Below are 24,029 nucleotides of genomic sequence, written 5' to 3'. Positions count from 1 at the left end.
TTTACTGCTGTAACATGGCCGAAGCAGGCGCAGTAATATCACGCAGCGCATGTGGAAATGCTAAACTACTAATAAACCTACTAACTAATTTCAGGTGCTGCGTGATATTATTGCGCCTGCTTCGGCCATGTTATGGCAGCAAACTTCCTTGACTATTACGCCGGAATGGGAGTGTAGTTCCTAATCTTGTTCTTATTTCTTTAGAAAATCGCAGCTTTACATTTTCCGCCGGTATTAGTACAGTATTACAACTACAGAAGAGTCATGTAGGACAAACACGAAACTCGTTGGTCATTTTTAAACGTGATGCTATTGGTCTAATTAGGATTCAATGATCTATGCTAAGCTATGCTAAAAGTGTTATCGCCAGAACAGGAGAACGGCTGAATGGATTTCAAAACGGTAAAACTCAACTTATTAACTCGGGAGGAGTTGGAGAATGAGCCTATTTCCAAAAAAAGTGGAGTGTTCCTTTAAGTCACATGGGTATATTTTTAGCAATAGCCAAAAATACATTGTATGGGACAAAATTATATTTTTTTCTTTTATGCTTTCTTTTAGAATATTAGGTAAAGATCATGTTCCCTGAAGATATTTTGTAAATTTCCTACCATACATATATTAAAACTTTTTTTAAATTGAAAAGCTATATAAAGATTTTGCACAACACTATTGCATCCTTGTGAAAATTTACACTTTACTCATTTTGTGTACAGAAAATCTTTCTGCTTGTGTTTGAGGGATGAATATATACACACACTAATGCGAGAAACCATTTCGTAAGTGCACTCAGAGTGCTATTTAAACTTTGCACATATGCATTTTTCAACACACCCTACACAAGTGCTCAAATATCAACAAATTCTCATAAATAAACACCCACACATGATTAATCAGAAAGAAGATTAAAATGGCAAGCTCTCGCTCAGGCATAGAACTGCAAGATTAATAATGGGGGAAGCAATCTGGAGAGTATAAATGGGTCAAATGAATTGGTTTCCATAGATAAACTCCAGCCTTAGTCTATAATTACTGAAGCACTTAGAAAGAGAGAGAGAGTTGAAGGGGAGAGAGGGTGTGTGTAATTAGATTGGTTTGGCACGTGTTTATTTGTTTATTGGTTTTGTTTGTGGTGTTGTTCTGCTCTCGTTTGGCACCGTGCCCGGTCCGTGTGGCGCTGGATTCAGCCGAGCGCTCGGTAGGGCTCCACACCCCCTCTATAACTGGCCTCCTCACGCTCCGACCAGTTTTAATTAGGAGGTGCATGTCTCGTTAACATTTCAACATTTAATTAAGGAGCCACTGGAGCGCACATGCAAGCTCTTTCTCTCTCTACGTCTCTCACTTTCTCTCCTTTTCCTTTTTTCTCTCTCTCTCTCTCTCCCGTCTGTTCTTCATGTTTTTCGCTTTTGCCTTTGTCCTCGCACCTTCGTTCATTTACCTCGGACTCCACATACTTCTTCACTCTCTCCTCCTGTATAATAAGGAGATGTGCTTTGCCAATGGTAAAGTCTGTTTAATGAGCTTCATTTTTCAGTAGATAGTCCAATAAACCCCAGCGCACCCTTACTGAAGATAATAATCCGGTATGAAAACATCCACCTGCCCGCACGCATAATGACCGCAATTATCACCACAAATGTGCCCTCTCATGGGTCCAGAGACAACTTTAACAACTTCCAGAGAGCATGAAACCGGAGAGCGTGTTTATGCGTAATGCATGTGGTAATATGCCCGTCTTTTGTACGTTTCTGTCCTGACAGAAGTGATAATGTCTTCAGATAAGGTTTGACTGACAGGTGTTTTGCTGCCCACAGAGAGTTCTAGATCAGAGAAGCGAGAGATCAAATGCCCAACCCCTGGGTGTGATGGAACGGGTCACGTGACAGGACTTTATCCCCACCACCGCAGTCTGTCAGGCTGCCCACACAAAGATCGGATCCCTCCAGAGAGTGAGTCAACATCAAACTACAGACACATCTTTTGATTGTCATAATCTGCAGCAGAAAAGACAAAACTCAGTACTTTAGTATTGTGCATGTCCTTTTCCTGTCATCTCTTAGTTCACAATTGATGGTGGTAGAATTCGTTTTTTGGGGTCAAGAAGTTCTTTCACTGGCTGACTTTTTCCTTTTTGTGCTCTGATTGGTTGATCACAGTTTTGGCCATGCACGAGAACGTCTTGAAGTGCCCAACGCCGGGCTGCACTGGTCAGGGTCACGTCAACAGCAATCGCAACACACACCGCAGGTACGGAGTCTTCTTTTTTGGGATGGTTTTCCTTTTGGTGGCCACATGATAGATCCTGAATGTACTTTCTTGGTACATTTGGTTCACATTAGTACACTCTTAAAAGTAAAGGTTCCAAAAGGACCATCTATAGAAGAACCATTGTGGATTCCCCAAACAACCTTTCTGTCCCACTATAAGGAGCCTTTTGATTGAAAATTAAGGCTGTCAGTCGATGTGTCGATTAATTAATCGAATTATAATAATTTGACTGTGAAAATACCTACGAAAGATTATTTAAAGCTATTTTTGTGTTAAATGAGAAAGTATCAAGTAGACTTTACAAATAGTAGCTTTAGAAATAAATATTTTATTTTATTTAACGTAAAATGTATTATACATAAACATTTAGGCTACAACAGCCTAACATAAACTATAACGGTACATGTCTTTATGAGTCATTCATTCGATTCTTTCAAACGGCTGATTCATGAAGTAAATATGTTTATGAATGGGCTTTTGAATCATTGATTCACACGAATCGTTTAAAACGCGCAATTCATTTCAAATCTAAAAACGCGCAACAATTCTTCTATGGCTTTAAAGATAATATGTTCTCTGCAAAATTGAGCAAAAACATAATATTGTGTTTAAAATAGAACACAATATCAACTTTTGATATTAAACTGTTGTATAAAATCATATTTAAACTCGTAACATTCTTGTGTGAAATGGCTTATAATATGATATAAATATGAGACATAAACTCATTCGGGGGCATTTTGTGCACCAATATCTTGAATTTTAGGGCATAACTGCATTTGTAGAGTTGTTGCCCTGCATCATATTTGTCAACAGTCAACTACATGAAATATAAGATGACGTACAGGTCTGGGGGCGGGGCCAGTGCGTTAACTGTGTTAAAATATTTGAATCGCGTTATTTTTCATAACTATTTAATTAAGTTTACGCGTTAAACTGACAGCCCTAATAGAAATGTTTCAAGAATGTAAAGAAGCCTTATTTTTAATAGTGTCTTGCATTTTTCTCACAATGTTTCCTCCTCTTTCAGTTTGTCCGGATGTCCCATCGCTGCTGCCGAAAAGCTCTCGAAGAGTCACGACAAGCAACACCTGCCCCAGCCCATGGTCGAGCACATGAAGGGCAGCCCAAACTCTGACCGTGTTCTCAGGTGAGCCCTAAACCCTAAATGAAACAACCCATGAAGTGAAAACATCAGCGTTTATTCCTGTTTTTCCCAGCAACAGCAAACTTACCCCGTGTTCGGTCTCCTCCTGTCCTTCAGCTTCTATGTCAGCAGTATGTGTCCGTCAAACGTACCTGCTGTGGTTGGTTAGCACAGCTGTCAGTCACTGCAGGACTGAACTCACTTACCACAGCACGATTGGTCAGGCGTTTCGGAATGTTGGTCCTCCTTTTCCTTTGCCCTTCTAATAGAGCACAGCCTGCCATTTCATGCTGGGATCGGGCCTCAAACCTGCTAGTCTAATTATGCCACTGATAAGCTAATTATGGGACTTACAGGGCATGGAGTATTGGAAAAATAATTACTTTCCTTCAGGAAGCATGTCTGTGGTCAGACAAAGCAATGCGGATTATGAAAATAATAAGCAGTCCTCTCTTATTAGTGTTATTCTGATTTAAATGAGCGTCAGTTCACTGAGAAAGCCCATTAAGGGAAGATGTCGACAATGAGAAGTCACCAGAGAGACCTTTGACGGCTCCGCATGCCACCCCTGCTAATGGGATGCACTGACTAATGAAGAGACAGGAAGCAGAGGCTAATATACTTTACATGCCATTGTCACGCAGATCATAACACACGTAGGTGTGTGCGTGCATGTTTTCCTTCAAACCGCGTCTGGTTCGCGCCTGAAATCCGTTAATGATGTTAAATACAGAACACAGTGTCATAGTCCGCAATGACACGCACACCCACGTGCTAGCATTCTTTAGCTACTTTCTAAAACCTAGCAAGCCGCCTACTGCCTACTTCTAAAACAACATTCTAACCCTCACTAAAGCATTTAGAACGCTCTACATAAGCAGCACTCCGCACTGCAGATTCAACTTGCAATGAAGTCCCTTTCAAGGAAAGTCACTTTTGGATTGCAAGACCAGTTTCTACCTACTTGAATAAATCTGTATTTAACCTTAGAACGATCTCAAAGTAAATCAAAAGTTCGATATTGTGGTGGCTGTGCTTTAAATTTTCTATCTATTAAAGGGTTAGTTTACCCAAAAATGAAAATTAGCACATTATTTACTCACCCTGCAGGCATCCTAGGGGTATATGACTTCCTTCTTTCAAACGAATCCAGTTATATTTAAAATTGTTCTGGCTCTCCCAAGCAGTGGGTGGGTGTTTCTCTTCATTAGTCTAAAACAAGTCCAATAAAGTGCATCCATCTATAATAAAAAAAGTCTCTCACACAGCTCTGGGAGGGGGGTGAATAAAGGTCTCCTGTCATGAATCAATGCGTTTTTGTAAGAAAAATATCCATATATAAAACATAATAATCACATGCGCAATGCCAACGTCATCTGCCCGAATCTGCTTCCGTGTACGACTTTATATCATGGATGGATGCACTTGTTTGGAATCTTGAAGAGAAACACCCACCCACTGCCATGATAATGCTTGGGAGAACTAGAACAATTAATATTACTCTGATTGGATTCGTCTGAATGAAGGAAGTCATATACACCTAGGATGCCTGGAGGGTGAGAAAATAATAGGCTAATTTTCATTTTTGGGTGAACTAACATTTTAATGTATACGGTCTTGGCGTAACAGATATGCTGCGTTGCTGAACTGCTGCTGCTGTTGGTTATTGCTGTTGTTGTTGATTATGCAAATCAAGTGGGTAGACTTGCTACTACCAATACAGATGCAGATGCAGTTCTGTAAGTATTTAAGACATACTGCTGCTGCACAAGTAGCATATATAATAATACGTAGCAGGTCTATAAAGGTGGAGCTGGGGAGGTGAAAGGTTTCAGAGGAACTCTGAAAGCTTGGTGGGGACCAGCCATTTAAATGTAAATCAGCAAGCTTATTGGCTGCATATACAACATGAACCAATCAGCTTGTGCCAAGTAGTTTAACGCTGTGAATATCATCAGTTTGCATCAATCTGTAACCTACATTTCCGAAATAACCTTCACAACACTCATTTGTTCTGGGATTGCCTTCTCTGTGAAGGACACATGCACCGCTGCCTTAGAATTTTGTTAAAATGTGACATATTAGGAAGCTGGTTAGGTTTTTAAACAGCATTGGCATCGGGAGCATCTATGATGCCTTAAAATGCCGCCTCAGTAGGCAGCTGACTAGTTTCTGGAGCACGGCAAATGTCTTTTCAGAGTTTTTCTTCAGAACAGAGAAAGGGCCGCAAGGGCTCACGGTTCTTCAGGAAAAGGAGTCGGTTTTAGGGCTTCAATTCCATGCTATACGATATGCTAATGTGCTCAGTGCTGATAAGACACTATTTAATCCTCTTCTCCTTCAGTCACCCTGCTTTAAAACCTCTCTTTCTCGCTCTCTCTCCCTCTCCCATTTACTCTTTTACCGGCTATTTATCTGTGGGACTTTTCCTTCCTTTTTCTTTTTCGCTGTATCTTTGGCTCATTGTCAGTCTTTCAATTCCGCTTCTCTTCTGCTGTCTAATTCCAGCCCACTCTTTCACTCTTGATCTTTTATGCTCACTTACACTTATCCTTTTATGCTTCTTTTTTCTTCACTGCAGGGATATTGATTCTTTTGTGGAGGAAAAAAAATGATTGAACTTTCTCTCTCTCTCTCTCTCTCTCTCTCTCTCTCTCTCTCCCTCTCTCTCTCTCTCTCTCACACACACTTTCAATTTTTTTCAGGCCCATGTGTTTTGTGAAGCAGTTGGAGATTCCTCCACACGGCAGCTACAGGCCCAGCCTCGTCCCCGCTACGCCACGCGCTAATCTGGCAAAGGAGCTGGAGAAGTACTCCAAGGTGTCCTTCGATTATGCAAGCTTCGACGTGCAGGTGTTCGGCAAGCGCATGCTCGCCCCAAAGATGCACACCACCAGCGAAACTTCACCCAAAGCCTTCAAATGTGAGCAGGATTAGTCACGGTTTATGAACGTTATGTATAATACACTCCTTGCAGCGCAGAGATGTGTGTAAATGGTGTGTGAATAGTACGGCTAAGGTTCAAGATACTTTATTGTCGTACATCGAGGTTAGCACTTAAGTGAGTTTGGGTAGAGTGCTCTTCAATGAAAGGATCAAGTCTTTACTATTAACTAGCGTAATGTTCTCTTTTCCCCATAGCCAAACCTCCATTCCCCAGGGCCTCCCCCCCAAGTCCCAGCTTGCACGGTGGTTATGGAAAAAGCTCCTCCAGTGGCTATGATTATTCCCATGATGCCGAAGCCGCCCACATGGCCGCCACTGCGATCCTAAACCTGTCCACGCGCTGCTGGGAGAGACCAGAGAACCTTAGCATTAGACACCAAGATAAGGTACAGAACCTTATCAGAGATGTATTTAAAAAAAAATGTCCAGGCTCTTCCAAGATTTATAATGGCAGTGAATGGGGGTCGAGATTTTGAAGCCAAAAAAGTGCATTCATCCATCATAAAACGTACTCCACATGGCTCCAGGGGGTTAATAATGGCATTCTGAAGCAAAGCTAAACATATCCATATTTAAACTTTAATTTTAACAGTCAGACGCACGTTCACGAGAGAGTGGTGTTTCAGCATATGACGTATGTAATAGGATACAGTTTACTTCTACTGAAACTTCTGTTGTTTACTAGGATAACTAAGTTTTAGTAGTTTAGCTGTTTTGATAATAGAGCAGCTATTAGCTCACAAGCTAATTCTTCAGACAAGTGTTGGGTAGCTTTGACAAAACACAAAGTAGCTGAGGCAAAAGTAGCATTAGGAAGTCATTTTAGCAATTTTGTTCATTTGGATTCATTTTCATTCCATTGCAATAAACTGACTAAAAAAAAAAAAGAAATCACAAATTCATCTTTTGATCTGAGTCTTTGATCAACAGTGTTCTCAGAAGTCCCTAAGAATTTTATGTCTTTTTGTAGTGAAATAAAATGTAGTTTCATGCAGATTCATTTATTCAAATTAGGATGTTTTCTAGTCTTATTAGCTACATTTAGTTTAGTATGTGTTCAAGTGTGATGCTGGCACCCTAATTAAGATCCTTATTGTTTCTATTGTGCCAGATGAATGCTGCTCTGATTTACTCTGATCTACTTTATGGCTTAACTACTTTAAATTATGAGTAGCTTAGCAGGCTACAGTTTCAAACTAGCTTCTACAACAATGTCACACCATGTGTAGATGTATAATAGTTGATAAGAGCGGTTTATAATGGTTAGCATCCATCGATTGAAGAAAGTCTGTCTCTATGTGTGATTGATCTTGAGCAGGGTTTGTATCAGATGAACGTTGCGTTAGCGAGAATGCGTTTGCTTGCTGTTGGGATCTTATTGCGTCATCTCGCCTCTCTTTCATCTGTCCCTCCGTTCGTTTCATCCTTGTCTCCTCTTCATGTTGTTATTGCATTAAGTTGATAGTGAGCTCCCTAGATAGGGCAGGACCAGGTGCTCCATGTTCTTTTATTCAATATTTCCATGGTTAATGCAAATGAGGGCATCTCTCTCTCATTCCCTCAATTTCCTGTCCCTTTTTTTCTTTCGTTTCTTTCCTTGTCTCTTTGCACACCCAAAAATACAATCTATCAGCCTTTCACCCCCTCCTCTGTCTGAGAACTCTGGGATCTATACTGTAATTGGAGAAGCTCTGTCCTCGATATTGTGATTTTTTAAAAAAGCTTTCTCCTCAGCCCAGGGAGTGACTACTTCATCATTTTTCGATTTCCTGACATGTTTTTAGCAGAAGGGGATAAAAGGGGAAGATTAATGGGCAGAAAGGCCCAGTGGCTCAACGCTAATCAGACTGGGACTGCTCTGGGATCAGTGCCTACTGTGCGCGCACATCTTTAACTTCATATTTATGCACACAAATATGTAAACATGCCTGTAGCACTAATCTATGCTTCATCCATCTACAAACAATAGGAACATATGTAATGAACGTGTGTTTTCAAATGTGTACTTTGTTGTTAAGCTTTATTCTGTGTTTGTTTGTTTGTTTGTTTGTTTGTTTGTTTGTTTGTTTGTTTGTTTTACTCAGATTTTAGTGCATAATGTTACTTTCCTAAGCAACAGCATTGCACTGCCTTGGCAAAGTAGACACCCTACAAACACCCGCTGCATTTATAAACACCCTACAAACACCCACTGCATTTATAAAACACCCTACAAACACCCACCATTTTTACAAATACCCACCTCATTTACAAACACCCACAACACCCTACAAACACACACCGTATTTACAAACACCCACAAAATCCACCACATTTACAAACACACACAACACCCTAAAAACGCATTTGAAAACACCCACCACATTTACAAATACCCACAAACACCCACCGCATTTAAACAGCCACAGCACGCTACAAGCTCCTATTGCATAACATACACCCACAACACCCTACAAATAAACACAGCATTTAGAAATGCCTACAAACACTTACCCCATTTACAAACACCCACAACACCCTACAAGTTCCTATTGCATAACATAAACCCACAACACCCTACAAACACCCACCGCATTTATAAACGCCCTACAAACACTTATCCCATTTACAAACACTCACAACACCCCATATTCACTGTATTTACAAACACACAACACCCTACACTCACCGCATTTATAAACACCCTACAAACACTTACCCCATTTACAAACATCCACAACATCCCACAAACACCAACTGTATTTACAAACACTCACTGCATTTATAAACACCCCACAAACATCCACCTCATTTAAAAACCCTCACAACACCTTTTAAACACTTACTCTATTTACATACACCCACAACACCCTACAAACACCCACATCATTTCTAAACACCATACAAACACCCACTGCATTTATAAACACCCTACAAACACCCACTTCCATTTACAAATGCCCACAATACATTATAAACACTCACTCCATTTACATACACTCACAACACCCTACAAACACCCACCACATTTCTAAACACCATACAATCACCCACTATAATTACAAATACCCACATTATTTAGAAACAGCCACAGCACCCAAAAAACACCTACCACATTTACAAACACTTACAATACCCTACAAACACACCGCATGTACAAACACCCACAAAACCCTATAAATACCCACCACATTTACAAACACCCACAACACCCTATAAACACACACCGCATGTACAAACACCCACAACACCCTATAAACACCCACCACGTTTACAAACACCCTATAAACACACACCGCATGTACAAACACCCACAACACCCTATAAATACCCACCACATTTACAAACACACACAACACCCTACAAACACACACCGCATGTACAAACACCCACAACACCCTATAAACACCCACCACATTTACAAACACACACAACACCCTACAAACACACACCGCATGTACAAACACCCACAACACCCTATAAATACCCACCACATTTACAAACACACACAACACCCTACAAACACACACCGCATGTACAAACACCCACAACACCCTATAAACACCCACCACATTTACAAACACCCACAACACCCTATAAACACCCACCACATTTACAAACACCCACAACACCCTATAAATACCCACCACATTTACAAACACCCACAACACCCTATAAATACCCACCACATTTACAAACACCCACAACACCCTATAAATACCCACCACATTTACAAACACACACAACACCCTACAAACACACACCGCATGTACAAATACCCACAACACCCTATAAATACCCACCACATTTACACACACAACACCCTACAAACACACACCGCATGTACAAACACCCACAACACCCTATAAACACCCACCACATTTACAAACACCCACAACACCCTATAAATACCCACCACATTTACAAACACCCACAACACCCTATAAATACCCACCACATTTACAAACACCCACAACACCCTATAAATACCCACCACATTTACAAACACCCACAACACCCTATAAACACCCACCACATTTACAAACACCCACAACACCCTATAAATACCCACCACATTTACAAACACCCACAACACCCTATAAATACCCACCACATTTACAAACACCCACAACACCCTATAAATACCCACCACATTTACAAACACCCACAACACCCTATAAACACCCACCACATTTACAAACACCCACAACACCCTATAAATACCCACCACATTTACAAACACACACAACACCCTATAAATACCCACCACATTTACAAACACCCACAACACCCTATAAATACCCACCACATTTACAAACACCCACAACACCCTATAAATACCCACCACATTTACAAACACCCACAACACCCTATAAATACCCACCACATTTACAAACACCCACAACACCCTATAAACACCCACCACATTTACAAACACCCACAACACCCTATAAATACCCACCACATTTACAAACACACACAACACCCTACAAACACACACCGCATGTACAAACACCCACAACACCCTATAAATACCCACCACATTTACAAACACCCACAACACCCTATAAACACACACAGCATGTACAAATACCCACAACACCCTATAAACACCCACCACGTTTACAAACACACACAACACATTAGCAACCACAAAGCAAATTATATGTTTATTAATCATCATCACAAACTTAGTTATTAATTATAAATGATTGTATTTTTCCTGTTGTAGAGTATGGAAATTGAGGTTGATGAGAATGGCACCTTGGACCTAAGCATGAAGAAGCCCTTAAAGAGAGAAGTGGGCATGTCTTGCGCCAGCCCTGAAGTGCGTTCCCCTGATCTGTCTTCATCATCTTCATCATCATCCACATCTCTTCACCATGGCAACAGCAGTATCTCGCCCCACTCTTTACACACCTACAAACAAGAGGAGTGGGAGGGGCCTCTGGACTACACTAAACCCAATCGACAGAGAGAAGAGGAGCTAGAAGAGGTATGACCAATTGCATTTCCTGTTTCATTTCAATGAGCCTTGATCTATCTATTGTTGTGCAAACCAGCATAATACTCATTGTATCTTCACACAGATGGACCACAGCACCCAGTCATTTGCCTCCTCCGACCCTGAGGATTGCGACATGATGCAGGACAGCCTTGAGGACAGGAAGTACCCCGGAGAGGTCACAACCCCAAACTTTAAGGTCAGGTTCCAGCCCAAGGACACCAAGAAAGAGCTCCTACTGTAAGTCACATCTAATTTGCATGTGCACAAATTGATATTCAGCACAATGGAATCGTTTCACTCAGTCAGGCTTTTGTGTTTGTCCCTTGCAGGTGTCCCACTCCTGGCTGTGACGGCAGCGGACATATTACCGGAAACTATGCATCCCATCGCAGGTACACAATGTTCAGAGGTCACCTCTCTGTCCTTATTTTGCCTTCAAAGGGGAAACATCAAATAAAATAAGACATCACGTAGACGTTATCTTTCTCTTGCTTAACTCTCGCCTGCTCTTTGCTTTTTATACTTTACACTTGGGACGTTCTGGGTTCTTTCGCTTTATCTTCTCCTTCTCTCTTTTTCCCCCTTGTTTCTTTTCAACGTTTTTAGCCTGTCTGGGTGTCCTCTCGCTGATAAGAGTCTTCGGTCCCTCATGGCAGCACACACAGCTGAACTCAAGTATGTCTGCTCTACTTCTTGTTCTATCTTGTTCTTGTTCACTTGGGTCTGCTCAGCCAAATGCTGCTTTTACTTTTTTCTTTATATTTTCTTTAAAAAAAACAGTACAGTACTTAAAGGATTTGTTCACTTCCAAAATAACATTTTCTGATCATTTACTCACCCCCATGTCATCAAAAATGTTAATGCGAGAGAGACTACTTCTATCAGCGTGATTCCGCCTGTCCCGCCTTCATCAACTTTAAGTTAATCAACAACGAATTGTGACTCTTGGAAAAAACAAGTTGTCCGGTCACCCTATCCCTAACCCTTCAGGTGCTGAGGCCATTGTTTCAAATTGCCAGTTTGCGTTTTGGTAGCCTATCCATCCACTGCGGCTGTCATACTGAGACTAGATATGCAAACGCACCTTATGATCCAGTGACAGGGACGCACATTTTTGGTTGAAGGTCCAAATTGCAGTTTCAATGCAGCTTCAAATTGCTCTACACAATCCCAGCCAAGGAATAAGCGAAGAGCTACTGCAAGATGAGCATTTGTGGTTAAAAAGTATATACATTTTATTTTTTTAGAAAATGGCAGATCATTTCACTAGATAAGACCCTTATTCCTCAGCTGGGATTGTGTAGAGCCCTTTTAAGCCACACTGATACTGCAATTTCGATCTTAACCTCGTTGGCTCCCATTGAAGTCCCCTATATGGAGAGAAATTCTGGAATGCTTTCCTCGAAAACCTTAATTTCTTTTTGACTGAAGAAAGAAACACTGAATCTTGAATGACATGGGGGTGAATACATTATAAATTAGAATATTATAAAATATTAATTTTATTCTGTAAGAGCTCATTTTTTTAAAGATTGGCCCTGCTTTAGGTCAAGTTTATCTCAGGTTTTATAACCCATCACATTTAAAGTTTGACTTGACTTTCCCAGATGTCCAACTCCAGGATGTGATGGTTCAGGCCATATCACTGGCAACTACGCGTCTCACAGAAGGTATGGCCCATTGAACTGTCCCTCCCTTTATACATATCAGTTCACACAGGACAGAGAAGTTTAGTGACAGCTGTATACTAGACACACACATGTATATATGCCACACTTCATTTATTACCCGTCCCCATTATTGAATATTTTTTACTTCTCTGTTTAACTAAAAGCTTGCTGCGGTCACTGTTTCCTAACCAGGCACGAGACATCAATAAGTAAATCCCAAGTCTCGCATATTAGTTCGTCATGTTGCGCTTAGTAGCCCCACCCACACTGAATTATCATTGGTCCAAATTCCTACTCAACATAGCTTTTGAGAGATTCAGGTAAATTTGGCCACTTTCTACCACCGTCAATTTGGAAAAGTGCCCAATTTACCTAAATTCACCATCCATTACATATCAAATACATCTTGATTGGCTGTGATTTTGTTGCATCATGCAGCATTTCACTTTTAGTGAAATGAAATTGCTGGAAACTCATTGCATCGGGCCTGGTTAGGATATGGTGTATGCTTGGTTTCTCCTGCATTGCTTTGGGTCAGTGCTCGATCCTTATTGTTCTGAGTTTCTAGCTCCTCTGATCATGAGCTGCGTACTCTCTATTTTCAGTTTGTCTGGGTGTCCACGGGCCAAGAAAGGTGGAATAAAAACAACTCCCATCAAGGACGACAAGGAGGACTCCGAGCTCTTAAAGTTCGTACTGCATAGAAAGCCAAAGGCTTTTCCCCTTTTCTTACTGTACGGTAAAAAAAAGACGGGAAGTTAGGCGGGAATATTGTAATGGAATGATCAAATGTTGGATAACAGGTTTGTCCAACCACACAGTCATTTAACAACAGTGTAAAGCAGTTTAGAAACCCCCTCTTCATTCAAACAGAAGTGATTTAATCAAGCATTTCCATCTAGAACCACTTGTGATCCCAAAATACTGCTTGTGTTCTACTTTGTTAAATATCACCTTGGCAATGTTCCAAATAACTCACTCGTACATGAGCTTATGAGTCAGTGCATGGAGCCCCGCATGGCCAACTAGTGCTAGTAATGTTCAAGTTCTTTTGGGGAAAGGCCTTGTGTGTTTTATCCCATTGTACAACTTCTAAAAGCAAGAAGACAAAGGCGCCTAGGAAATAAAAACTGTGAACAATATATTACAGCACAGATGGCTCATGGGGTATTGAAATATTGCGCATGGTTTTGTTAGTAAGTCATCTGCAGTGCAATGTGTGGGTTTTTGTCTTCTTGTTTTTTTGCGACTGCCAAGCGTAGGAGCTTTTTATCCACATGATTCCACTCCAGTCAATGAGCAGCCGGCATATGGCGGCACTCAAGCTCCCCAATGTGTAAAAATGTCTTTTTTCAGTTTATTTGAATGTTGTAATATTCGCAGGCACTGTTGGGCAAAGTATGTAGCTAAATATGGCCCTCTTTACAAAACTGAATAGAGTCTCGAGTGAGACAGAGAGTAAACAGATGGTAACTGAAGTCAATAGCAAGGTGATATTTCTGATGGGATAAATGCTCACGATCTCTAAGCAAACTCATGTTTAATTTCCTTTATCATCATCTTTTTCTTTCTCTCACAGATGCCCGGTGCCGGGTTGTGACAGCCTGGGTCACATTAGTGGGAAGTATGCCACTCACCGCAGTGCATACGGATGCCCGTTGGCCGCCAGGCGGCAGAAGGAGGGTTTGTTGAACGGGTCTCCGTTCTCATGGAAGGCGTTTAAGACAGAGGGCCCAACCTGTCCCACACCAGGATGTGACGGATCGGGACATGCCAACGGCAGCTTCCTCACCCACCGCAGGTACTTGACTGGATACCATGACACCCTGGACGACAAAACCAAAACTTGGCAATAGCCAAAAATACATTGTATGGTTCAAAATTGTTGATTTTTCTTTTATGCCAAAAATCATTAGGATATGAAGTAAATATCATGTTCCATGAAGATATTTTGTACATTTCTTCATTTGGACTTCATTTGGACAACTTTAAAGGCGATTTTTGCACCCTTGTATCTCAGGCAATTATTGTCCTATCCTAACAAACCATACAACAATGGAAAGCTGATTTATTCAGTGTTCAGTGCATACATTTCCAAAAATTTACCTTTATGACTAGTTTTGTGGTCCAGGGTCACAAATATGGTTTTGACTGCTAAATGAAACTTGTACACATATTTGAATTTAAAATGAAAAAATTGTCATCATTTACTTACCTTCATGTAGTTCCAAACTTGTATATGTTTCTTTCTTATGTTGAAAACAAAATAAGATATTTTGAGCATTTTTGAAGAACCAAACTGTTGTTGGTCCCCATTGAAAAATAAATACTATAGGGACCATCAACTGTTTGATTACCAGCCTTCTTCAAAATATCTTCTGTTATGTTCAACATAAGAAAGAAACTCATACAGGTTTGGAACGACATAAGGGTGAGTAAATGATAACTACATTTTCATTTCTGGGTGTATTTCTTTAACAACCAGTGGAGTGAGTTTGAAATTTCAAACTAAAAGTGTCGTCACATTAGTGAAATTAATGCAAAATTTAATGGAGACCTATTCAAACAGGACTAGTTTTTCAAGAAGAGAGAAATATGTCAGAATCTGTGTTTTGTATTTTGTCATTAATTACTCACCTTCATGTTGTTCCAAACCCGTAAGACCTTCACCTTCGAAACACAAATAATGATATTTTGATGAAATCCGAGAGCTTTCTGAACCACAGCAATGCTACTACCACATTCAAGACCCAGAAAGGTAGTAAGGACATCATTAAAATAGTCCATGTGACATCAGTGGTTCAATAATAATGTTACGAAGCTACAAGAGAAGAAATTGCTGAATAAAGTCGTTATTTTTGTTTTCTTTGCACACAAAAAATATTCTCATGGCTTCATAATATTAAGGTTGAACCACTGATTTGACTATTTGAACAATGTCTTTACTACCTTACTTCATCAAAAATACCTTAATTTGTGTTCGGAAGATTCCAAAGGTCTTACGGGTTTGGAACGACATGAGAGTGAGTAACTGATGATAAGAGTTTTCATTTTTGGGTGAACTATCCCTTTAATATGACTGAAATTACACACTCTGCTGTTAGGTTTAAGGGTATTGGCAAAGTCTGAGTCATTATGGGACTGCTCATGAAGCAAATGCGCTATTGCATTTTGTGATGATTGATGCTGAATCGATTGTGTTTGGCCCCAGTCTCTCAGGCTGCCCCAGAGCCTCCCTCAACAAGAAGAAAGCCAAGTTCCCTGGAGAAGAGTACCTCAGCACTAAGTTCAGAGCCAGTGACGGTGAGACATCCCACATTTCTCTTACATTTGACCTTCTGTCATATTTTGTGGGACACATAAGGTGACAACATTTTTCGTTCTCTTTACAGTGCTGGACAATGACGAAGACATCAAGCAACTCAATAAAGAAATCAACGAGCTCAATGAATCCAACAATGAGATGGAGGCAGATATGGTCAACCTTCAAACACAGGTTAGCCACACATCTAAAAGAAGATTGTTTTTTGAACATGTACCAAAGAAAGTTGAACTAAGCAATTTCTTTGTGATTTAGATCACATCCATGGAGAAGAACCTGAAGAACATCGAGCAGGAGAATAAGATGATTGAAGAACAGAACGAGGCATTGTTTATGGAGCTGTCTGGACTCAGTCAAGCTCTAATACGGAGTCTGGCCAACATCCGTTTGCCTCACATGGTGAGTTACACTCACCAAAACTTTCGTCTCCTACATGAATTAGACACACCTTTTTAAAACCACCGTTCCGATTTCCCTTTTCCATTGCAGCAGGAGCCAATCACAGAGCAGAATTTCGAGAGCTACGTGAGCACCCTGACCGACATGTACACCAATAAGGACTGCTACCAGAACCCAGAGAACAAGGCCCTTCTGGAGACCATCAACAAGGCGGTGAAAGGCATTAAGGTCTGACTAAGCCAAAAGAAGAGGATGAGAAGCAGAAGCGTGGAAGAGAAATAGAAACGTGGAGCCATGGGAAGAGCATACAAATGACACACAAAAAGGGCATTCAGGTTTTTTTGAACAACAATCTAAACCTTCATCCCAGGGAGCATTCTGTGAGTTCAAAAAGAGGTATATAATATATATTACTATGAGGACCAAAATCCACAAAAGCTGCTGGATTGGAAGGCGAAGATGGAACCAAATCCTTTATTTATGGCGAAAAGGAGAGACACAAACCTAATTTTCGTTACAGTTTTTGTTGTTTTACATTCAGAAGTTTTGAGAGAAGAAGAAGAAGCTGGAGTAGAACCTCCAGAAGATGTGCAGCCCAGGCTTTAGGTGAAAAAGAGAGTCTTTTACTCTTTTGTGAGAACGCTGCTCCTCCGAAACAACAAAAGTGACGCTCCAAATACAAGTGAGCCCCCAGCAGAACAGTCATGTGCAGTATTTCCTCATCTTTCCTTCATTTCCCGAAGAAGCGTTTTTGGGTTTTAGGAAATGAGAGGATGTTGCATACAAAGTGAGCAAAATGCGTGCGCAACCTTATCAGTGCCATGCCGCTGACTCTGTAAATTTCACCTGTTGAAACGCTACTATCTCGGCAGCCATTTTTTCTTTCCTGGTTTGTTTTGTTCTAGAGCTACAGGCAGGAGCATTAGCTTGCTCTCCTTTATTTGTAGTACTTACACTGTAGGAATATTTACCCAGCGTAGTCATATCTCTTACATATGAACAATGAGTTGCACTTCATTTCAGTCCGTTCAACATCAGACGAGATGTTGGATCGTCACTGATCTATAAATTATCCGAAGCTTGTCCAGACACTACTGTAATTTATTTATATTTTGTTATAATTTAACTTTAACTGTATTATTTATTCGAATTCACCTATTTAAATACTCACAGCCCTTCTGTTTATAAAAGGTCATGAAGATGTGTCAAGGAACTTGCCACATCGATATTTGGAAAGAGAGAAGAAAAAATGTACCACTAATTTTTATAACTTCTTTTCGTTTGACGATAGAGTTTTTAAACATTTTTTAAGTGCAAATATTTTTAACCAACAATGTTTTGATAATTTTGTACATTTTCTTTCTTTCTCTACCTGTATATCTCTCTCTGTCTTTCTCTTATTTTGGTTTATTTTGTTTTTGTTGAATTTCCAACACAGCTGAAGGAGAAGTATCATCTCTATTTATTATTTATTTAATATTTATGATGAAATTATGAACTGTGATACGGTTGTAATGTATATTTATTTTGTAACGTCTCCGTGTGTTTGTGAAGTCTTAGTAGTCTTGAAGAACCTTTGGCGATATAAAAATAAAGACAAAAAACATGTTTTGGACTACAGAATAAAATATGATGATTATCGAGGGTTTTCCTTATACCAGCATTACTTCCCATAGGAATGTAAAGAGGAACAAAAAAGCAATTCCAGTACTGTGGAACCTACAGCTTTGATTCTTACCCCGTCCGTCTCGACAGGAGAAGACATTCCTCTGGATCCTCTTATACTTGTTTTTTTTTTTTCTTTTACCTCCTCAGTAGTGGCCAAAAACTGTTTCCCTTCCCTTGAACAATCCTAATGAATTGCAAATGGATTATTTTTGCTTTTCTTGTGCTAAACTTATCTTTGTCGGACCATGGGAAGCGAGCGGTCGTTTTTGCGGCGGGGCACGGAAGACGTACACCAACCATCCTGACGGAAACTCTTGAACCACAATGTCCTTACTCGACTAGTATCAGACAAGCATACACCCGTGTAGCCTTATACTAGATGTTTATTTCTTCGATGCACAAAGTGCCACTGACCTGTGCTTTCGTTACCGACTCCGCCCATTCAGCAACCACACTACCCTCGGGTCATGTGACCGTGGCATAAGTGGGGATTGTTACAGATGCCTTTATTCCTTTGCCGTGATGGCCATACCTACACGATATATTCATTCTGTATTTAAAAGACAAAAAAAGAAGACAAAAAAACTATATATAGTATATAAACATACATATATTTTTACAGTGTAATTGTTAACTCTTTTTCTCTTATAATAGCTAAACAGAAACAATATCTTTCCAAAAGCTGTGAGTACTACTATCCATAGACTAAATAGTATAAAAAAAAAAATGACAGACCCAGTTTACTGTGGTTGCAGGATACGATGTGTTTTATAATATGTAAACGTCCATTTCTAAAGCGAAGAATACGAGGATGTTTGTAGAGTTTCCTATTTTCTGGCTGGGCCTCTGTATGTATGTCAGCCGCATTAATGGGACAATGGTTAACAGATTAGTCTTAGGCTGTAATCGTTTAGACGCATTGTACTGTGCTGAAAGTTCTCCTCGGTGGATCTGTCTTTAATATTGTACGGTGTTGTGCAGTTCTGGTGGGACACGCCACACTTAGATACGTGTGTAAAATGCCAATCATCGCAATCTGTATGACTCATAATGGCGAGTTGTGAAATGACATTGTGCCTCTATTCAGCTGGTCGTTTCGTTAAATAGTACACAGCGGTCATGTTGTTCATTTGCTATTATGGGAGCAATATTGTGATGGACAGAACATGTGTGCACTTTTCAGAAATCTTGAATGCCAACTAATGACCTTTCGACCAAACGGTTTTTCTTTATGTGCGTGCGAGTGTGTGGGAGTGTGTTTTTCATTTTGAAAAAAGGTACAAATGGCTAAGGGACAACTGTTCATTGCACCAACTGAATTGGGATAAAATATCGCAAATGTCTTTGACTTGTTCGTCGTTGTTTGATGTGAATCTGTATCCTGTCTGAAATTTCAAATGCCCTTTGACCGACATCTTTTCGCCTTGTCGCCAACACAAAAAAGCCCAAAATCGGATGTGTGATATCAGATCTGTTAGCCTTCAGCAAAAACGGAAAAAAAGATGTGTGGTTTGAGCGTTTGAGCTCTGAGATTGTCATTGGCGCGCCCTCGCACATGGAGAAAACGAGACGCCAGTTGCATAAATCTTTGTCCATTTCCACAGAATGTCAGATCGGCCTCAATCGCCTCGTTCTGTGTAACCTTTCCGCGGGAAAGATGTGTGCGTTGCATTTCAATTCCACAGCGTTTCCTTTGCTTTAAGAGCAATCCTGAAGATGTTGTCTATTTGTAATGGCAGAGTTTTCATTAGTCTTTCCTTCTATTAAACTGGGTAGAGGGAATACTCGCTACAGATGTCATATCGTCTTATTACAATGGGAGAAACATTTCTATCTGCTTATTACTGCTGACGTGAGATAGCCTAAAGCATGTGTGAATTATTCTTCCTCGATGCATGCTTCTTAAACGCCTGCTGTCGGTGATGATGAGCAGCTACGAATGTTGCGCGGCGAGGTCGAGTGTGTTGAATCTGCCTAATAATGTAGCATGTTCTCTGGAGCAGTGTAGCATCTGCAAATGCAAGTTAGCATATGTAACCCCCTTCCCTCCGTGGAACCAAATAAGGGTCGTTTTAGCACCTTTCCGAGGCCTGTGCCAATTGTAGGTCGATTAAAATGGTTCCTCCCTCATTTCATGAGAAACGAAAACAGCTAAACAAGTCGGAAGGCACTGTTTGTCCCATTAAGCTGATATAACCAAAACGGCCCTCATTCTGTAGGTACTGTAGCTTACAGCTCTGTGGTTTTCTCATGTGTGCCTTTTCTCGCTTCTGTTCGCTGCAGGAAAGGGTGTGTTTACATTTAAGGACTGGGTTCAAATCCCACTCAGGACGCCAACTTTTTCTCCTTCTTTTCTTTCCTTCCTTGTTTTGAGGGGGGAGAGGTAATAGGAATTCAGCAAAGTGGTGAACACCAAGAGCGGATCGTATCGAAATCGATGTTCAGCTTATTGTTCGACATGAAATAAATCACAATATGTAACACTATTCTTCCCAAAACTGTGATTCTGATTCAGGTATGAAATTGTGTGGTGGGTCATTTCATCAAAGTCTGAAATAATCATGGAGCGTATCACAGATGAAGCATTTATGCACAGGGCATTATTCTGACAACAATGGGATTCTGTACATTTGTAATAAAGAACAGTGTTGTTGTATTAAAGAATACTTAAAAAGTAAATGCCGAAAAACAAACAAACAAACAACAAAAAAAAACTTGTATTTTAACCCACGGCCAAGGCTTGTCCTCTTGCGTCCTTTTTACAGAGATCAGCTATTTTTACTGGTGATTTTGTAGCCACAAAATGATTCTCCTTTAGAAAATGACAAAAAAAGAAACTGTACTTCCAAAAAAAGAATAATGATAAGCACTTTCACAGTGATAGACTACATGTTTTAGTCACTTTTGTAGCAGTGGTAGTTTCCTTACCGAGGTTTTATTTCTGTAGAGCAGGACAAGCTATGGCTGTGCGTGATTCGAGGTAACTTTGGAAAAATGTGTAGTTGGTTTTGGATTGTGACCGTGTTTGTGTATCCTTGTACCTGTGCTCATTGATATCAGTGTTAAAAGAAAACAATAATGTCTGTTTTGTGGAGGTATCGTTCATTTCAGTGTTATATATGGAAAACATAAATAAAGAGTCAATAATGTGACCTTTCTGAGTACATACACTTTCTACGTGATGTTGTGTGTTTGTTTTTTGCTTGTTAAAGTCAAACGTTCGGATGCAAACGCAAGCTAAACATTTTTTTTTGTTTTCCAATTTTTGGTCAGTGCACCATTCCATCTGTTGATTCATCAATTTGAAATTCAGAAAATAAGAAGTGTATCCCAATTGACTAGTATTTTCTTTCATTTATTTTATCTTTGTCAGCATCATGATGGTGCTAGCTGTGATGAGAGATTTTTACAGTCTGTTAGGCTTATAAATTAGTCTTTTTATAGACTGACAACAAACAGATGGAAGTGTGCCATTATTTGCAAATCTAAGCTTTTTACATTCTGACCTCTGCTGGAGATAAAGAGACACTACCACACTCAAAACAATACTTTATCAGCTTTAGGATTCAGTTGAAACCTCCACACGGTGTGTAATTACGACACTCGTTTTTGGGATGAAACAATATCTGCATTGCTAATCATAGCTAGTATCTGACAGATATATTTAGGGAAGTGCATTAAAAATCTGACTTGAAAGAATCTATATACACAGTTTGGAAGCAACACCCAGTTGCGCCAAAATGAAATAAAACTATTGTTAAACACAAGACTAAGAAGAAAACTATACAAATAACCGTGCTTTGAGTGCTCTTGCTTGATTCTCAAATGATCTATGAGGGATTTTAAAGTTGTATGCGCTACTTGTGTTTTGTTTGCGAACTAATCTGTGCTTGAATTACTCTTTTTAGTAAACCAAGCGTTCTTGTACCATGTAGTGTACGCATTTTGTTCACTGTTGTGTCCTACCTTCGGTAGAGCGAACTGTCCGTATGCAGCTGTCAGGTCGACAAGTCTGTGTTTGGAGTCTGAACAAGATTCGGAGCGGAGCGGCGTTGAACGAAGCATCTTTGGATCTGTTCACCAACTTAACAAGTTTTTTCGACTTGTCTTGCTGGACAAAATGGAGATATACAGTTATACAGTAGTTGCTCTGCTATAATCTGTGTTGAAAACTCAATAATAAATAATAATATTTAATAAAGTATTACCGTCGGAACGAACGACACAATGAATCTTTTAAAGAATCAATTGATTGAATGAATGATTCATTGACTCAAATCACAGAATCAAAACTATATAGCCTATAGCTTTTTTTACTATTACTGTGTTTTATACTTCTAAATTTCGTGTATAAATGTGTGTATACCGTGTATGTGTATTGTACACAAGAATAAGAAGAAAAATATAAAAACAACCGAGTGGCAAGATTCTCAACTTACATGAGGAATTTTGAACTCGTGTATGCCAACTGTTGTACTTGAATTATTTGTACTTGAATTACTCTTTTTAGTAAACCAAGCGAACTGTGCAGAAGTCGAAAAATCGTGTTTGGAGTCTGAACACGATTCGGAGCAAAGCGGAGCGGCGTTGAACGAATTGGATCTGTTGACCAACTGAACGAGTCTTTAAACTTGTTGTCTTGTTGAACAAAATGTAGAAAGACAATTATACAGTAAATGCGTTGTTATCATTTGTGGTAACGCTTATAATACTTTCGTCCATTTTTGTAGTAGAAGACCAGAACGAAATGACACAATTTAATGAATCTTTTAAAGAATCAATTGAATAAATGATTCATTGACTCACAACACAGAATCAAAACTCACTGATTTCCTCATGCAAAACAATAAACGACTACTAAACCACTACATATGCTCCCTTTTTTTTTTTTACTATAATTGTGTTTTACATTTGTAAAGTGTGTGTGTGTGTGTGTGTGTGTGTGTGTGTGTGTGTGTGTGTGTGTGTGTGTGTGTGTGTGTGTGTGTGTGTGTGTGTGTGTGTGTGTGTGTGTGTGTGTACCTGGTATTCCCCACAAGGATAGGAATACCAGTAGATTTTGACCTTGTGGGGACATTTCTCAGGTCCCCATGAGGAAACAGGCTTATAAATCATGCACAATGAGTTTTTTTGATGAAGTAAAAGTGTGCACAATCTCCTGTGAGGGCTAGGTTTAGGTGTAGGGTAGGTGTAGGGCGATAGAAAGTACGGTTTGTACAGTATAAAAACCATTACGCCTATGGAATGTCCCCATAAAACATGTAAACCCAACATGTGTGTGTGTGTGTGTGTGTGTGTGTGTGTGTGTGTGTGTGTGTGTGTGTGTGTGTGTGTGTGTGTGTGTGTGTGTGTGTGTGTGTGTGTGTGTGTGTGTGTGTGTGTGTTTTATATGTGCAAATATGTGCAAATACATTTGACCACAAAACCAGTCACAAGTTTCATTTTTTTTAATTGTTGTAGCTCTCTGTCATGCATCACCTGAAGCTGAATTAATAAGTTTTCAATTGATGTATGGTTTGTTGGGATGGGACAATATTTGGCCGAGATACAACTATTTGAAAATCTGCAATCTGAGGGTGCAAAAAAAAAAAAATCTAAATATTGAGAAAATCGCTTTTA

At 39.9% G+C, this 24,029-nt stretch overlaps 1 protein-coding gene across 1 annotated transcript in view; it reads left to right on the top strand.

Moving 5' to 3' along the window:
• myt1b (myelin transcription factor 1b) overlaps window positions 1–21,562 on the top strand; it is a 61,439-nt gene extending 39,877 nt beyond the window's left edge. The window contains exons 7-22 of the mRNA XM_073823072.1: window positions 1,818–1,952; window positions 2,160–2,250; window positions 3,302–3,421; window positions 6,124–6,341; window positions 6,560–6,750; window positions 11,076–11,339; window positions 11,434–11,588; window positions 11,681–11,743; window positions 11,958–12,026; window positions 12,959–13,021; window positions 13,627–13,710; window positions 14,601–14,822; window positions 16,233–16,324; window positions 16,414–16,517; window positions 16,599–16,742; window positions 16,833–21,562. Of these exons, the coding sequence (XP_073679173.1) occupies window positions 1,818–1,952; window positions 2,160–2,250; window positions 3,302–3,421; window positions 6,124–6,341; window positions 6,560–6,750; window positions 11,076–11,339; window positions 11,434–11,588; window positions 11,681–11,743; window positions 11,958–12,026; window positions 12,959–13,021; window positions 13,627–13,710; window positions 14,601–14,822; window positions 16,233–16,324; window positions 16,414–16,517; window positions 16,599–16,742; window positions 16,833–16,976 (2,159 nt within the window). The 3' untranslated portion in view covers window positions 16,977–21,562. The remainder of the gene's footprint in view (window positions 1–1,817; window positions 1,953–2,159; window positions 2,251–3,301; window positions 3,422–6,123; window positions 6,342–6,559; window positions 6,751–11,075; window positions 11,340–11,433; window positions 11,589–11,680; window positions 11,744–11,957; window positions 12,027–12,958; window positions 13,022–13,626; window positions 13,711–14,600; window positions 14,823–16,232; window positions 16,325–16,413; window positions 16,518–16,598; window positions 16,743–16,832) is intronic.
• Window positions 21,563–24,029: the final 2,467 nt, after the last annotated feature.

Source organism: Garra rufa, chromosome 18 (assembly GCF_049309525.1).
Source record: "Garra rufa chromosome 18, GarRuf1.0, whole genome shotgun sequence".
Lineage (NCBI taxonomy): Eukaryota > Metazoa > Chordata > Actinopteri > Cypriniformes > Cyprinidae > Garra > Garra rufa.
The sequence above is the reverse complement of the archived record's forward strand: the minus strand, read 5'-3'. Positions and strand labels throughout refer to the sequence as shown.